Source organism: Mastigoproctus giganteus, chromosome 7 (assembly GCF_048544385.1).
Source record: "Mastigoproctus giganteus isolate SK-2022 chromosome 7, ASM4854438v1, whole genome shotgun sequence".
NCBI classification, from domain to species: domain Eukaryota; kingdom Metazoa; phylum Arthropoda; class Arachnida; order Uropygi; family Thelyphonidae; genus Mastigoproctus; species Mastigoproctus giganteus.
In genome coordinates this window covers 120,998,078-121,013,610 of record NC_143581.1, presented here as the reverse complement: position 1 = coordinate 121,013,610, position 15,533 = coordinate 120,998,078, and the positions used below count along the sequence as shown (strand labels likewise).

At 40.9% G+C, this 15,533-nt stretch overlaps 1 protein-coding gene across 2 annotated transcripts in view; it reads left to right on the top strand.

Moving 5' to 3' along the window:
* Positions 1–15,533, top strand: part of Trs23 (trafficking protein particle complex subunit 4-like protein Trs23) — a 291,121-nt gene that overhangs the window by 104,152 nt on the left and 171,436 nt on the right. For both annotated transcript variants that reach the window (XM_090377078.1, XM_090377080.1), the window contains exon 3: positions 13,757–13,860. In XM_090377078.1, the coding sequence (XP_090233204.1) occupies positions 13,757–13,860 (104 nt within the window). The remainder of the gene's footprint in view (positions 1–13,756; positions 13,861–15,533) is intronic.

Here is a 15,533-nt window from a genome sequence, read left to right as displayed (position 1 = left end):
GTCCTTTTACCAAAAAAAACTGACGTTCTGAAATTGCATCAGCTGGAGTCTGGGCACCTGCAAAGTGATCTGATCGAGGTCTTAATTGGGTTGAGCACACTCAATTCTGATGGGATTCTTCTACTTGCTCAGATTACAAACTTGATGGAGCATAAATTCAAATTGAGGAAAGACAATTGTAGAATAGATGTGCGGAAATTTGCCTTTACTCAGCGGGTAGTTGATTGCTGGAACAAACTTCCATCTGTTGTTGTGGAAGTTAATAGCTTAAATAAATTCAAGGAGGAACTGGACAAACTTTTAGAGGGATGGATGAAATTACTTTTTTTTTTTTTTTTTTTTTGTTTTGGCTGATGCTACATATGCTTGCTGTCTTGCATCACATGCCTGAACTACTACTAGTATTACTGTTTTTCATGAACTAATGTTATTAGTGGATCCTCTCAGGTTTCAGTGTTTGGCCCATTGTTGTTTTCAATATATATTTATGATATTGCTGAAAGTATATCAGGTTTGAAGATGATACAAAGGTTTGGCAGGTGATTACTGACGATAATCAGAGATGAGGCACTGCAACAAGATCTAGGAAAATTACATTAATCGGTTGAGAAATGGCAGTTGAAGTTTAACATTGACAAATGCCAGGTACTCATATGGATAGCTGTAATCTCAGAGTAACTTATCAACTGTGTTATTGTAGTACATTCCTGGTAGTAGAAAATAAAAAAGAAAAGGGAGGGGGTAACTTTGCACTCGGGTTTGAAATTCACATCTGGAGTACTGTATACAGTTTTAGAGGCCTCATTTTGGGAAGGATATAGTTCTACTGGAACGGGTGCAGAGAAGGGCAACCAGACTGGCTGTTGAAGGGAACAAAAGGTGCTTGTACCAAGAAAGGCTTCAGTTCTGCAAAATTCAGCATCTGGAGCTAGGCACATTTGGGGAGATTTGATTAAGGTGTTTAAGGTCTTGAAGGGATTGAATAAGTTAATATTGATAGCATTCTTCCTTTTGCTGACACTGTGGCTGCCTTAGTAAATGGACACACATTTTACTGCTCCGCGATTTTGATTTAAGCTCAGTTTATGTTATACAAAGGGTTTTCCCTCGAAGATTTCATCAGAGGAGTCCCTTGGTGAGGAAATTTGATTATTCTATTGAGTTTTTAGCCAGATATCAACGTTATTATCCATTTTCCTTTGTTGTCAGACTGCACTGGTCACTGTGGCTGACAACAGGGACATAGAGAGGCGCTGATAAAACGTGGTGGCCACGCTCATATCTGGCTTTTGACTGGGGAGGGTGTCCCCATTAGTGCAAATATAGGCTGAAAGAGTGCCCCAACTTTTAGTGACTACAAAAGGGTGTGTGTTTTTTTTTTAAACAATAAAAACCATGAGTTCAGCGACTCCCCTCCCCCCCTTTTCAAACTTTTGTTGGAAGATTAATTTTTATTGCTCCCACACAAAAATAAATATTAGTATTGTATTTAGTGCTCCACAAAACCTTAAAAGAAATTAGCCCTGTCCCAAGAGGGCATTTTAGCACTTGGCTGTTCCCCCCTCCACGTGGCATGGGAAAGGAGTCCAAAAATTCGCTGAAGGACTATTCAGCCTCAAATTCACCTACAGACCTGCAGTTTTTGGCAAAAGTCTTCATTCTTAACAACCACATGAGGAGACATCGAAATGTCCGAAAAACTGAACAAACGCAGTAATCCGACCTCCAGCGAAGAAATTGCAGTAAGGGAACCAAATGCATCCCAACCACCAAAAAATACAGACGTCATCACGATAAAGGACTTCGAGGATATGAGTACTGCCCCTAACCCCAATAAGAAAAACCCCGGGGGAGACATTGTAATCCTCTTGACTAAGCCGGAAACCATGCTGATGCGTGAGCACGTCAAACTAGAGAGAACTCAAGCCAAACTTGACGCTTACATGGAAACCAAATGCAGCAGCACCCTCACTCTTGTTCAGCCGTGCTGAGTACAAATATCACAGCTGACAGTGCTATGTCAGCAAACATGACACAAACAAGAAAGAAAGTGCTCGTGAAACCACCGAATTTGGTTATACTATGACCAAGAGGAGACAAGCCAACCACAACCAGCGAAGAAATAAAAACAAAAGTAATGAATACCATGAAGGAAGACCTAATTTCAACCAGGATAAAATCAATCAGGAAGATTAGGAATAGAAACAGAAACGCAGAAAGAGATACAAGGGATTATCCAAAACCCAAAAATAGTGACACTGGGCCTACCAGCAGAACCACCAAGGAAAAGAGGACCTTCTGCCATCATATTCAACCTTGGGAAAGAAGTAACACATCAGCGCCTGACGAATGAATTATACCAGAGAAACCTGCTGGAGGCCCTGCCAGATCGGGGAGCAACAACCGTAATAACACCAAGATATTCGACTAAATCCAGGGAAAGTGGATCGATAAACTGGACAGTGGAGTTTGACCCACAAGCATGGTGGGTACTCAGAACCCAACCAAGAATATACATAGAATGGAGCTGCTACCGTTTCAGAGAGCACGTAAAAGTAAAAAGTAAAGTGCAGACATTATCAACCCACTGCAGGATGGAAGCCTCCTCAACAATTCATGCTGAGGGAAATGGACCATAATCTGCCACGCTAGTCCAGTGCGAGTTGGCAGATCGACCGTATTCAGCAGTCAGGGGCTTGAACCCCGGTCTACTCAAAGAGCGTGTTGCTACTGCACTCCCGCTCCTGCCCACTCGGCTACGGAGTCAGAGAGCACGTGTTCATGCCTAAGTGCTTCAGATGCTGCAAGTACGGCCACACCACTCACACTTGCGCCCAAACCACACCAACCTGCCATCATTGCTCAGAGAAAGGGCATGATTTTAAGAGCTGCCCCAACAAGGGAAATAAACCCATATGTACAAATTGCAAGGTATCAAAAATGGACTGCGACCATTCTATTAGAGATTCAAAATGCCCATCATATTTAAAAGCTAAGAGTTTGTACCAAATAAGGATCGACTATGGGGACTCGGCATAAACAGTACGATGAAACAGAGATAAAGATACTCCAACTAAACGAACAACTGGCCTGAGCAGTATCTGTCCAACTCCACATCAAGGCCGATGAGGAGAGGGCCGACATACTGATACTGAAAGAACCCTACACACGCACCAAGCAAGTTAGGGGGTATCCGCTTGCGTACAAGATTATCCAGACTGAGGATGAAACTCCCTGAGCCGCAATTGTCATTTGCAACCCAAATATCACAGCAACCAGAGTGACGCAACTGTGCACTGCCTGAGCAGCTTGTGCCCATATCATCACCTCCATAGGAAGCTTCTATGTGGTCTCTGTGTACAGCAGACCAGGACAGATGATTGCACCAGTCATTACATACTTTCGGCACCTGCCGAATGTACTTCCTAATCAAAAGATCGTAATCCATGTATGACGTAAATTGCCACTCCCCTGCCTGGCATAGCACCACAGAAGACAGGAGAGGAATCAATAATGGACAACAGCTAGAGAACTACCTTATAGGATCCATGTATGAGATTCTCAACCAACCCAACCAGTTGCCCACCTACTGCAACACAATGTGGGAGGTTACGACCCTAGTCACCACAAACATAGCGACACACATCACCGAGTGGAGGGTAGAGGACTCCTGGACAACCTCTGATCACTGCATCATCTTCTTCCGGATCTCAAGAATACTAACCAGAACACCAATCCCGAAACAAGTTATGAACAGATATGCAGTCAAGAAAGCTGACTGGAACATCTTCGCTGAAGCACTCACTGCCACGACTTCCTTGCTGCAGACAGATGGGACACGCAGACAATCCTGATACCCTCCAACGTAAAATTACAAACCTCATTACCGATGTCAGCTCAGCAGCCATTAAAAGAAAGAACCTCACACCAGGAGATCCAGGCTCTGTGAAGGGGGCGCCTCCATAGCCAGGTGGGAAGGAGCAGCAGTGCGTAGCACACGCTTCTTGATTAGATCGGGGTTCGAGCCCGTCACCACCAAATATGGAGGATGCGGAAAAGTCAGGGAATGACCACTGCATATTCCCGGAGCAATATGGCCTTAGTTGCTAATGCTCCTAAAAAACCAAATAACAACAACAACCTGCGAAGGGAAGTTATTAAAAGGAGAATAGAATTTCAATATGCTTGCAGAACGTGGCGAGCCATGAAAGTATCACTGAGGCAGAGATACAGAGGTCTGAAACCAATGCACGGACAAAATAAAGGCAAACGTGGGAGCAGTTTGTCTCCACAACTGGGAACGCGGCAGACCCCTGGGGTGGTGGTATATAAGATCACCACCAATAAACTCCCCAGAGGCGAGGTCCTCATTACCACAAGAACACCGCTGGGCCTTTCAATAACAATGTGGGAACAATCAATTGAAAATATACTGAACTGTATCTACAAAGAATCTGCGAACCCCAACACTGTAGCACAACTCCAACTGAGCCGGGATAATGAAGAATACGACACGGAAACCTGAGAATAGCCACTTACTCGAGAAGAACTCCTGTGCTCAGCAGCACAAATCAGACCAAAGAAGTGTCCGGGAAAAGATATGTTGGAGCCAGAGATAGTGAAGCGAGTGGCCGAGCTGACCCCGGATCTCCTACTCAAGCTATACAATTGCTGCCCGGAACATGGATACTTTCCCATGGACTGGAGAGTGGCAGGCTTGAAGCTAATATTGGAAAACCCCAGCAAGAATCCGGAATTACCAAGATCATACAGACCCATAGCATTGCTATCAGCACTAAGTAAATTGTATGAGAGAGACTTGCACAAACGCATCCAATAATATTACTCAGTGGCAAACCTTGAGGCTGCCAATCAGCATGGCTTCAAAACAGGCCTATCTACAACTGGAGCAATGAGAAAACTGCTTGCGGCTGCAAGCAAATGCCAAACCAAATATTTTTTGGTGATTGCAGTGGATTTTGCCGGGGCATTCAACTCCCTTTGGTGGCCAAGCGCCCTCGGCAGACTATGGACAGCGAATGTACCGATCAACCTTTACAACAACATAAAGGCATATCTTTCGCAGTTGTAGTTGTAGCACCCTACCAAAGGCTCATTAAAACAGTTCAGAGAGAATGTCCACAGGGGTCTGTGCTGGGCCCGCTCCTGTGGAATATGGTCTTCAACGACTTCCTTAACACTGACCTGGGAGAGGTTCCGAGCCAGGCGTTCAGACAACTTTGTCCTGATGGTGGAAGCTGACTCAAGGGCCCAACTAGAAGTTCGGGCAAACAACTCCCTAATCATCCTTCAAAACTGGACCACCGTGAATCATCTACAGATTTCATCTGAGAAAACTACATCCATCCTACTCAAAGGAACAACTGTACAGCTGGCTACACAGATGAGATACCGCGGTGTCATACCCGATAACAACCTCTCCTTCCAACAACATCTGAAACACTTAAGAATTAAAATCAGAAAATACATAGCTTTGGTTGCCAGAATTTCCAGGCGTGACTGGGGCTTCGATAAGAGATCACACTCCCTACACTACAAAACAACCTTCCTACCAATGATTTGCTATGTGGCCACAATCTGGTACCATAAAACAACGATGGCAGTAAACAAAAGAATCCTGGACTCGATCCAAAGAACAATACTCCTAGCAATGACCCGAGCATGTAACACTTTCAGTACGCAGGCACTGCAGGTCCTGGCAGGGGCACCTCCCTCTGGACCTGGAGATTGTAAGATGCGGCCTGCTCTATCGCTTGTCAAAAGGAGTTTCAATGACATTCATGAGTTTCATCATGGTACCTGCAAACGGCAAGAAAAGAATCAACTGGCGATTCATCTGAAACAGGAATGGCAAAACCGTTGGACAACCTCAACCAAAGGAGAGATAACGCAAAAGTTCCTACCCAATGTCGACAAATTCTATCCGAGATCACCACCCTGGTTCCAACTAGGACTATACTTAACCTATTTTCTAACGGGCCACGGACCCTTCAATGACAAACTTTTAGCACTCTGACTGCTTGAGGACCCACCAATGCTCAAATTACGAGGACCTGCACGGGAACTTCATCACACAGCTTGCTTATATACTTCAGGACCTGGAAAACCACCTCCTGGACTCCTGTGAGAAGTACAAGATCATCACAAAGTATGCACAAGACCTCTTCACGAGAAGAAGAGCTGCAGCAGTAACAAGAAATAGACAACAATGAAAAGAAAACCCAATGCCACATCCCAAGGAAGTGGTCCTATAGTATTAGTGGACATGACACGACACCTCCTGAATGTGACCAACAACACGAATGAAACCAAACAAGAACGAGACCATTGCCTGAAGTATGACATTAGACCTGACGTGACAACTACAAGATTCAGACCAACTACCAACATAGGACAATGAACCTTGTTGACAACACGCCAATGTGCAATCCAAACCAGGCCCTAGCCTGGCTCGCTTTAATTCACACTCCCTGGCAGGGGGGGGAGAAACAACTGTGTGTCTCCCTCCCCTCCCTGCTGCTCCTTTTTTCCCCCTGGTGAGGCATGGGTATGCTTCACTGACCACCTGGGGACATCTTCTCTGTCGTCCATACTTCTGTCTTTCCCCCCAGCCTTCAGTCTCCACCCCTTACTCTATCTATATACCAGCATGCGTTGCACACGTCTAAATGTAATCACTTAAAACTGAACCGCGATCGACGATATTTGGCTTTTCTATTCTAGCGTTTCCCCCCCCCCCCTTTTTTTAATAGGCCCTAGCCACTGAAATCTCAGGAAACTAGGTGGCAGGGCCTCCCTGAGTAAAATATAGAGCTACTGGGTACCTGGTCTGCCTCCGCTAGGCCAAGTGTGGGCAACATTGGGTTCCATCAAGGGCCCAGCGGCTAAATGGCCAGAAGAACAATGGTACACAACATTACACATATATATGATCCATACACTTTTAAATCTCTGGCCTTTACAGTGAATTGTTACACCCACAATGAAAGCAACACGGAGAAGGGGGGGAACCCCTGGTGCCATTTGACACCAAATACACTTTACACTTTACTAAACACAAGAGGAGCATAAATTCAATTTGAGGAAGGATTGTTGCAGGATAGATGTGCAGAAGTTTGCTTTCTGCGAGTGTTGATTTTTTGTTGGAACAGGCTTCCATTTGATGCAGAAATGGGTGGTTCAACAAAGAACCAGACAAATTCTTAGGGGGTATGGATGAGTGAAGTGTGTACAGTCGGTCCTCGTATAACACGTGTTTGCATTACACGAATTCGATCATACATGATTTATAAATAGGGGAACGTTATCTTATATAATACGAACCGAATTCGCTTATACACGATTCGCCTTTGTGTTTACAAGAAATGGCAGTCGAATGCGGAATCACCCCAACTGAACGCAACACGATAGGAACGAAGAAGATTCTGAAAATGTATTTATGTGTTTTATATCAGTGAAGGAGAAACACATTTCACCATAATAACGTAAAAACCAACACAATTCCAGCTATCGATATAATCGCAAATGCAATTAGATGGAGTTTACTACCAGTTTATAACAGATTCCACTAGCAGAAACGCAACTGGAAATTGTTTTTATTGTTTTATGGTAGTAACCCCCAGAAATGTGCTTTAGTTAAATGTGGGGTGTTAATAGTGTATCTCGGCCTTTACGGTGTTCTTTATTCAGTTGCTACAGGCACGCAGCTTTGTTTCTGTGTATCAAGCGTGCCACCTCATTTGTAATTGTGCTTTATTCCCTAAAAATTAGTAAAATACTTAAAAGGTGTGAAAAGGAAGCGTCCTGGCTAAGACACTGCAGATTCAGAGAGAAAAAAAAAATAAGCAATATCGATAAACAGAAGCGGACTGGGTCAAAAATTCTTACCCGGGAAAATTTGTAGTGGCCTCATACTATGGTTTATGGCCAAAATCACACCGGCCTCCGGCTCACCATGGTTTCCCCCGTAAAGCTTATGGCCAGTCCGCTTCTGTCGATAGAGAAAAAATATGAAATTGTGAAACGCTTTGAGCGAAATGAAAGACCATGTGATATTGCACGTGCTACAGACCTAAATGAGGCAACGCGGAGAATTACAAAGAATGTAGAGAAAATAAAAACAACTTTCATAGCGGGAACAACTCAAAGTGTAATTAAAATCCATTAGATTAAGACACAAAGAATTGGAAGAGATGGAACGGCTGTCATCTCTTTGGATAGAAAATCAAACAAAAAGCAAGTTTGCTTACGATAGAAGCAAAAGCATTAGCAATATTTTATTACGACTTACGTATTATAATTTATACTTACGTATTTTTATAATACGTAAGTATTTTATTACGACTATTTTATTTAATATAATAAATTTTTTAGTATTAAAAAATACTAAAAATACTTTATTATAATATAATATTATTTTTATTACGTATTTTAATCGTTATAAAATATGTAAGTATTTTATAACGATTAAAATTACCCGATTATTTATTGTGTTTGGTAATGTTTTGGTTCCAAATGTGTGTTCAATCTTGGGTGGTCAGCACCTAACCCTACTTTTCCCATAGGGGCTGTTGTTTATATTGCACGATTTTGCATTGCAAGAGGCACCTCCATAGCCAGGTGGGAAGGAGCAGCAGTGCGTAGCACACGCTTCTTGATTTAGACCGGGGTTCGAGCCCGTCACCACCAAATACGGAGGATGTGGAGAGGTCAGGGAATGACCACCGCGTATCCCTGAGCAATATGGCCTTAGTTGCTAATGCTCCAAACAAACAACTATGATCGCTATGATCGCATTGCACGAGGGTTTCTAGGAACGCAACTATCGTGCTATATGAGGACAGACTGTATTTTGTTTTTTTTTGGCTGCTTCTAGGTAAGCTTTCTTTCTTACATCATTTCCCAATACTACTACTACCACTGCTACTACTATTTTGATTTTTATACTAGTTACATCCTATATTCCTGATAATCAATATCATTGAAGAGTGCATTAGTTGGCCCATTAATGAGCTTCATGAGAATACATCACTTGTGTTTGGGGATTTCAGCCTTCCCAATTCAGCAAACTTGAGGCACAACTCACACGGACACTGAAATCATTGGAAATATTGTCTTAAATCATTGACCTACTAGAGGATAGCATCACCTTGATATCTTCTTCTCATTGGAACATCTCTCCATTGCCATCTTCCTATTAATCAATTTTCAATCAGACCATCAATCATTTACTGCCAAAATTCTAATCCCAGTTCCGACCTTCCTTCAAATAGAGCTACAAATCTGTGAACATTTCATTCAGGTCTAAATCCTTAGCGATGGCATGTTTAGGTTAGAAAGGTTGCCAACCTATCTAACAGATCATGTGTCATCATGGAAAGGTAATTTTGATCAATTTCATCTTTTAAAATGCTCTGTTCAGTATCAGCCACTGACATGTTACAAGCATTCTCAGTGCCAAAAAAAAAGATTTGCCAATGGTGCCACCAAATTGTATGAGCACGTGAATTGCAAGATTTTTTGTGAGTATAACTGTCTTCAAAATAGTTACACAAATATTTTAATTCTTTATATTATATGATTTTCTATAGATGATTTTCCAGTTACCACCTGTAAGCAGAATTTCAAAATCCATACAGTTGTTACTCATTTCTGTGTGGCATAATTTGAATTGTAGAGAAATTGGAATTGATCATTATGCTTTATAATTATAAGTAGTTCAGACCTTTTTTCAGTGACTGATCCTGCATTGTCTAAAATGCCGATAAAATGAAGCCAAAAATTATCATCGACTATTGTTCCAATTTCATCTTCGTGTTCTTTATCATTGTTTTTTCATGGTGAATTCTTGTTTGCCAAGTTTAATTTTTTTTTTTTTTTTTCTGCAGGACAGATTATAAATTTAAATGTCTAGAGGCATTTAAATTTATAATCTGTTCTTCAATTTTTATGATATTTGATTGATTCTGAAAGCAGAGAGACAGCTTATGACATATTCAAATTGACCTCTTAGAAGACTTTGCTTGTGATGTTTATTTGCCTCAATATGTCGTAACAAACGATCAGTGAGCAGATAAATTTACTTAAATAGTTCTTCTTCTTTAAAAAAATTTGAACCCTAATTCACCTGTTGTTTCATATTGATTGAGAGTGTTTTTATTTTTCTGTTGTTTTGGTTTTTGGCACTCCCCAAACTTCAATGCCCTGAGCAATTAAAGTAAAAAGGATGAACCAATGTTGTCTCATCCCTTAAACCAGCTCTCATTATGGTTTCTTCCAAGGAATAGAAGGAAATTCTATTTCTTGCATTCTATCATCAGTTACTGGTGGTGGGGGCAGGAATTGACAAACTGTACTGTACCTTTTCTGAAGTTATAGTAATCACCAAAACAATCTGTAATTGATTTTAAGAATTCCATTTAGCATTTATGAATATTAAAGGAATCAATACAATAATATTGCAATAAAGCACTGCTTTGTGACTATAAATTTGATGTTTATTCATTTACAAGAGTAATTTTATAGAAAAGTTGAACAAATGGGCTGAGAGGTGGCAACTGAAGTTTAACATTGACAAATGACAAGTACTGCATATGGGTAGCAGTAACCCCAGAGTAACATATCAGCTACTCAGGCTGGTAGAGAATGAAAAGGGGGTAATTGTGCAGTCAGATATGAAGTTTTCTGAGCAGGGCAGATGGTCTACAGAAGTAGCTCATGGTGTCTTGGCAGTGATATACAGGAATTTTTCTAGCAGAGATAAGGAGGTGATTAGCATTAGCATTAGTAGAGACATTTGATGCAAGAAAGCAAGCTTATGCAGCATCAGCCAAAAAAAAAAATAATAAAATAAAAATAAAAAAAATAAAAATAAAACCACTTCCACTTCACCCCTCTGTTCGTTCGAAATACCTGTCCAGCTGAGCCATAAACTTATTTAGGCTATCAATTTCCACGACAAGGGATGGAAGTCTGTTCCATCAACCAACCACCTGCTGGCTAAAGGCAAATTTCCGCACGTCTATCCTACATCTGTCTTTCCTCAATTTGAATTTATCCCCTCTCAGGTGATTATTCTGAGCGAGAGGAAGAATCCCATCAGCATTGAGCATGCTCAAACCATTCAAGGCTTTATACACCTCTATCAGATCACCACGCTGGTGCCTAGTCTCCAGACACTGTAATTTGCGAAACTTTAGCCTTTCTTCGTAAGAGCACCCCTTTGTTCCATTCACTAATCTTGTTGCCCTTCTCTGTACTCGTTTCAGCAGCTCTACATCCTTCTTGAAATGAGGCCTCCACACCTGTATACAGTACTCTAGGTGTGGCCTGACCATTGCCTTATACAAGGGAATAATCACCTCCTTATCCCTGCTAGAAAAATTCCTATATATCATTGACAATACACCATGAGCTACTCTTGCAGCCCGTCTGCACTGCTCAGGGAACTTCATATCTGCCTGCACAACCACCTCCAGGTCCCTTTCATTCTCTACAACTGTCAGTGTAGTACCACAGAGTTGATACGTTGCTCTGGGGTTGCTGTTTCCCATGTGTAGTACTTTACATTTGTCAATGTTAAACTTCATTTGCCACCTCTCAGCCCATCTGCTCAACCTTTCCAGATCCTGTTGCAGCAGCATAGTGTCAGTAGTGTCCTTGACAACCCTGCCTACCTTTGTATCGTCTGCAAACTTCGACATTAAGCTTGATATACCATCATCAATATCATTTATAAATACAGAAAACAACAGTGGACCCAACACTGAACCCTGAGGGACTCCACTTATAACATTAGTCCACGACGAGCAGTGTCCATTGATTACCACTCTCTGTCTTCTCCCCCTCACCACCCCTTTATCCACAGCAGCAATTTGCCTCCAATGTCACACTGCTCCAATTTGTGCAGCAATCTTCCATGTGCAACAGTATCAAAAGCCTTTCTAAGATCCAAGTATATAATATCAAAGTTATTCCCTGCATCCAGTTCCTTTGTGACTGCATCATAGTATTCAATCAAATTGGTCAGGCAAGACTTCCCCTTAACAAAACCATGCTGTGTCCGAGCTATAACTGAAGTCTTGTCTAAATGATCCTGCAATACTTCTTTAACTAGTGCCTCCATTAATTTTCCTGGAACAGAAGTTAAACTCACAGGTCTATAATTGCTTGTGTCAGCCTTTGATCCTCCTTTGTGAATTGGGGTGACATTTGCACATCTCCAGTCCATAGGTACCTCCCCTGAGTCCAAGGAAGCTCTCATAATTATGGCTAAGGGTTTGCTTACTTCCTTTGCTGCCTCCTTTAATATAACTGGATAGATCCCATCCACCCCATGTGCCTTTCTTGTGTTTATCTTCAACAGTTTCTCCTCCACTTTACTCCCAGTTATTTCAAGATTCTCTAGCTTACTGCTAGAGCTGAGTACACCTCTGGCATTCCCCTCGCGAAATAACTCCTCATGTGTGAATGTCGATGCAAAATATTCATTTAGTTTGTTAGCTACCTGAGCAGGATCATCAACAGTTGACCCATCGATATCAAGTGGACCAATCTGATTCATCCCCTTCCTTCTAGAGTTTACATAAGTAAAGAACCCTTTGCTGTTTTTCTTTGCATTCCTTGCCAAAGATTTCTCGTAATCTGCCTTCGCCTGCCTAACCTCCTTTGTAACTTGGTTACAGATCAACTTGTATCTATCATAGGCTTCTGTGTCATGTGTTAATTTGTATGGATCCCATGCATGTTTCTTCTCTGCCGTATGCCTCATTAGTTCATCTGACATCCATTTAGGCCTAAACCTTGAACAATATTTCTTATTTGGTATGTAAAGCCTAGTAGCTTCCAAGATAAGTTCTTTGAATGCTTCCCATTTTGCATTTGCTGTTGGTAAATCATCAGTTGGTCCCACTGTATAGAATTTAAATACTGTCTCAGTCCATCGTAGTCGCCTTTACGAAAGCAATAACCCTTCCCTTTACCCCTAATGGTAGTTACCTCTTTGAGTAAATCCCACTTCAGCACACTGTGATCACTGCCACCTAGTGGTTCATTTATCTGCAGATTCTTAATTCATGAAGAATCACTGCTGATAATCAAATCAAGAGTATTCCTCCCTCTAGTTGCCTCCCGAACATGCTGATGTAGAAAACAATCATCCAATAAATCTACAATAGCCTTGCTAGTGTGTGTGTGACCAGCCCCCAAATTCCAGTCAATATCTGGGAAATTAAAATCTCCCATTATAAGACTCTCTGATTTACTGGCCCACTCTATTTCCCTGTACAGTTTCTTATTATACTCATCAGAGTCATTAGGCCTATAGCACACTCCTACTCTCAATTTTGATCTCCCAATGCTTATGTCACACCAAACTGACTCGACACTGCACTGTCCATCGATGTCCACTGGCTTCGCTTCCTTGGATTTTATGTATTTCTTAACTAATAGTATAACCCCTCCTCCCTTCCTATCCAGTATATCCTTCTGTAGACGTTGTACTCCCCAAATTCCAGTTCTCATTCCTTATATCTGTGTGACACCACGTCTCTGATATCCCAACAATATCTGCCTTTGATGTTTTGAGCAATACCTCAAATGCATATAATTTGCAAGTAATGCTTGGAAATTAATCAAAACACTGAAATCTCTAAGATATTTTAATTAGACATTAAAATAGTTTTGTATGTGTAAAAGTATATATTGTTATTATGTTTAAAGTAATTTTTATTTTCAGACTGTTTGCTATTGCTTCTCAGCTGTCACCAGAACCAAGATCCTCAGGAATTGAAATACTGGAAGCAGATAACTTTAAACTTTATTGCTTTCAAACTATAACTGGTAAGAGATATTTCATTGTAGCCTGATACAGTTATATATATTTTGGAATACCATTAATCCACCCACATAATACTTTTAACATTACTTGAGGCATGGAATGCAAGAAAGCAAGCATATGCAGCATCAGCCAAAAAAAAAACCAAACCCTATCCATTCACTCCAAATGCCTGTCCAGCTCAGCCTTAAATTTATTTAAGCTATCAACTTCACAACAGATGGAAGTTTGTTCCAGCAATTAACCATCTGCTGGCTAAAGGCAAATTTCCGCACATCTGTTCTACATCTGTCTTTTCTGAATTTGACTCTATGCCCTCTCAGGTTCTTAATTTGAGCAAGAGGAAGAATCCCATCAGCATTGAGCTTGCTTAACCCATTCAAGGCCTTATACACCTCAATCAGATCACCTTGCATGTGCCTAGTCTCCAGACACTGTAATTTGCAAAACTTAAGCCTTTCTTCGTAAGAGCAAACCTTTGTTCCATTCACTAATCTTATTGCCCTTCTCTGTACTCGTTTTATGATGTGAAAGCCTTGTGGATTAACTCAAGACTTGAAGGAATCTGCAAGGCTCTAGGGAGAAATTTTTAATAGCATGGATCACATTAGAAGGAATCTATTTTGTAGAGATGATATTCATTTGGATGAAAGTGGCACAAGGATTTTTGCCAGTATCATTGAGGATATCTTAAGGGTTCAGAGTAACTGCTAGTTAAGAGAGAGGAAGGGTAATTTAGATCCATGTTTAACTGATTATATGGGTAAAAGTAATGCCTGTACTTACCTCAAGAATTTTTGTTTGTTGCCACAACAGCGAATGTTGATAAGATGTACTGAGGATAGCAGCATTTCAAATAAGGAGAAGATAAAGCTGGAATACGAGCTTTATTCCTGACATAACTGTAGTAATGTCAGGAATGTTGTCAATAAAATGGCTGAATTTGAACTCCTGGTTAGGACAACTAATGGGCTAACAGAAACATAGTGCCACCCAGAAATTGGTCATGACAAGTTCCACTGTGGTATGTATAATGTATTTAGGAAAGATAGTGAAGATTATTGTTCATCATTTGGAAGTAGTAGTAATTTGTATTTTGTAGTGGATAAATAAGTTTCTCAGAGAAATTGCAAAAAGTTTTTAGTAACATCACAGCTCCATAAAAGAACATCCACATCCACAGTTTCTCTACCAAAATATCTTCACGAGAAAGGTGCAAAACTAGTTTCTGTTCCACCAGGAGAATTTTCTAGACCTTATCAACCAGAATCTAACTAAGTGAGGAAGACAGTCTGCATGCCATAAGAACTCAGACCACAAGGCTAAGGCTTTTTGTGATGGATATTTTCAACTCATTTGCAAAAAGCACATCAATTGCTCTGTGAAAGATGCTATGAGAGAATAACTGAAAAAAAATGTAGAAAGTCATGACAGCACTAAGAAAAAAAATTGGTTACTAATTTATAGGTCACTACTTCAACATTTTTGGCAGTTTGCCCTGGAAGTCATCTTTTAGAAGTAAGTTTGGGGTGTTTCTTGCAAGTAAGCTTGAAAATGTAATACAGAAGGTGTTAATTTTGTTCTGACCTTGTGGTGCACCAAAATTTATTTTATTCACTTAGATCTAAATATCTTGTTTAGGCATATGCTGTTGAGATGTCCCAAAAATCTTCTTTTG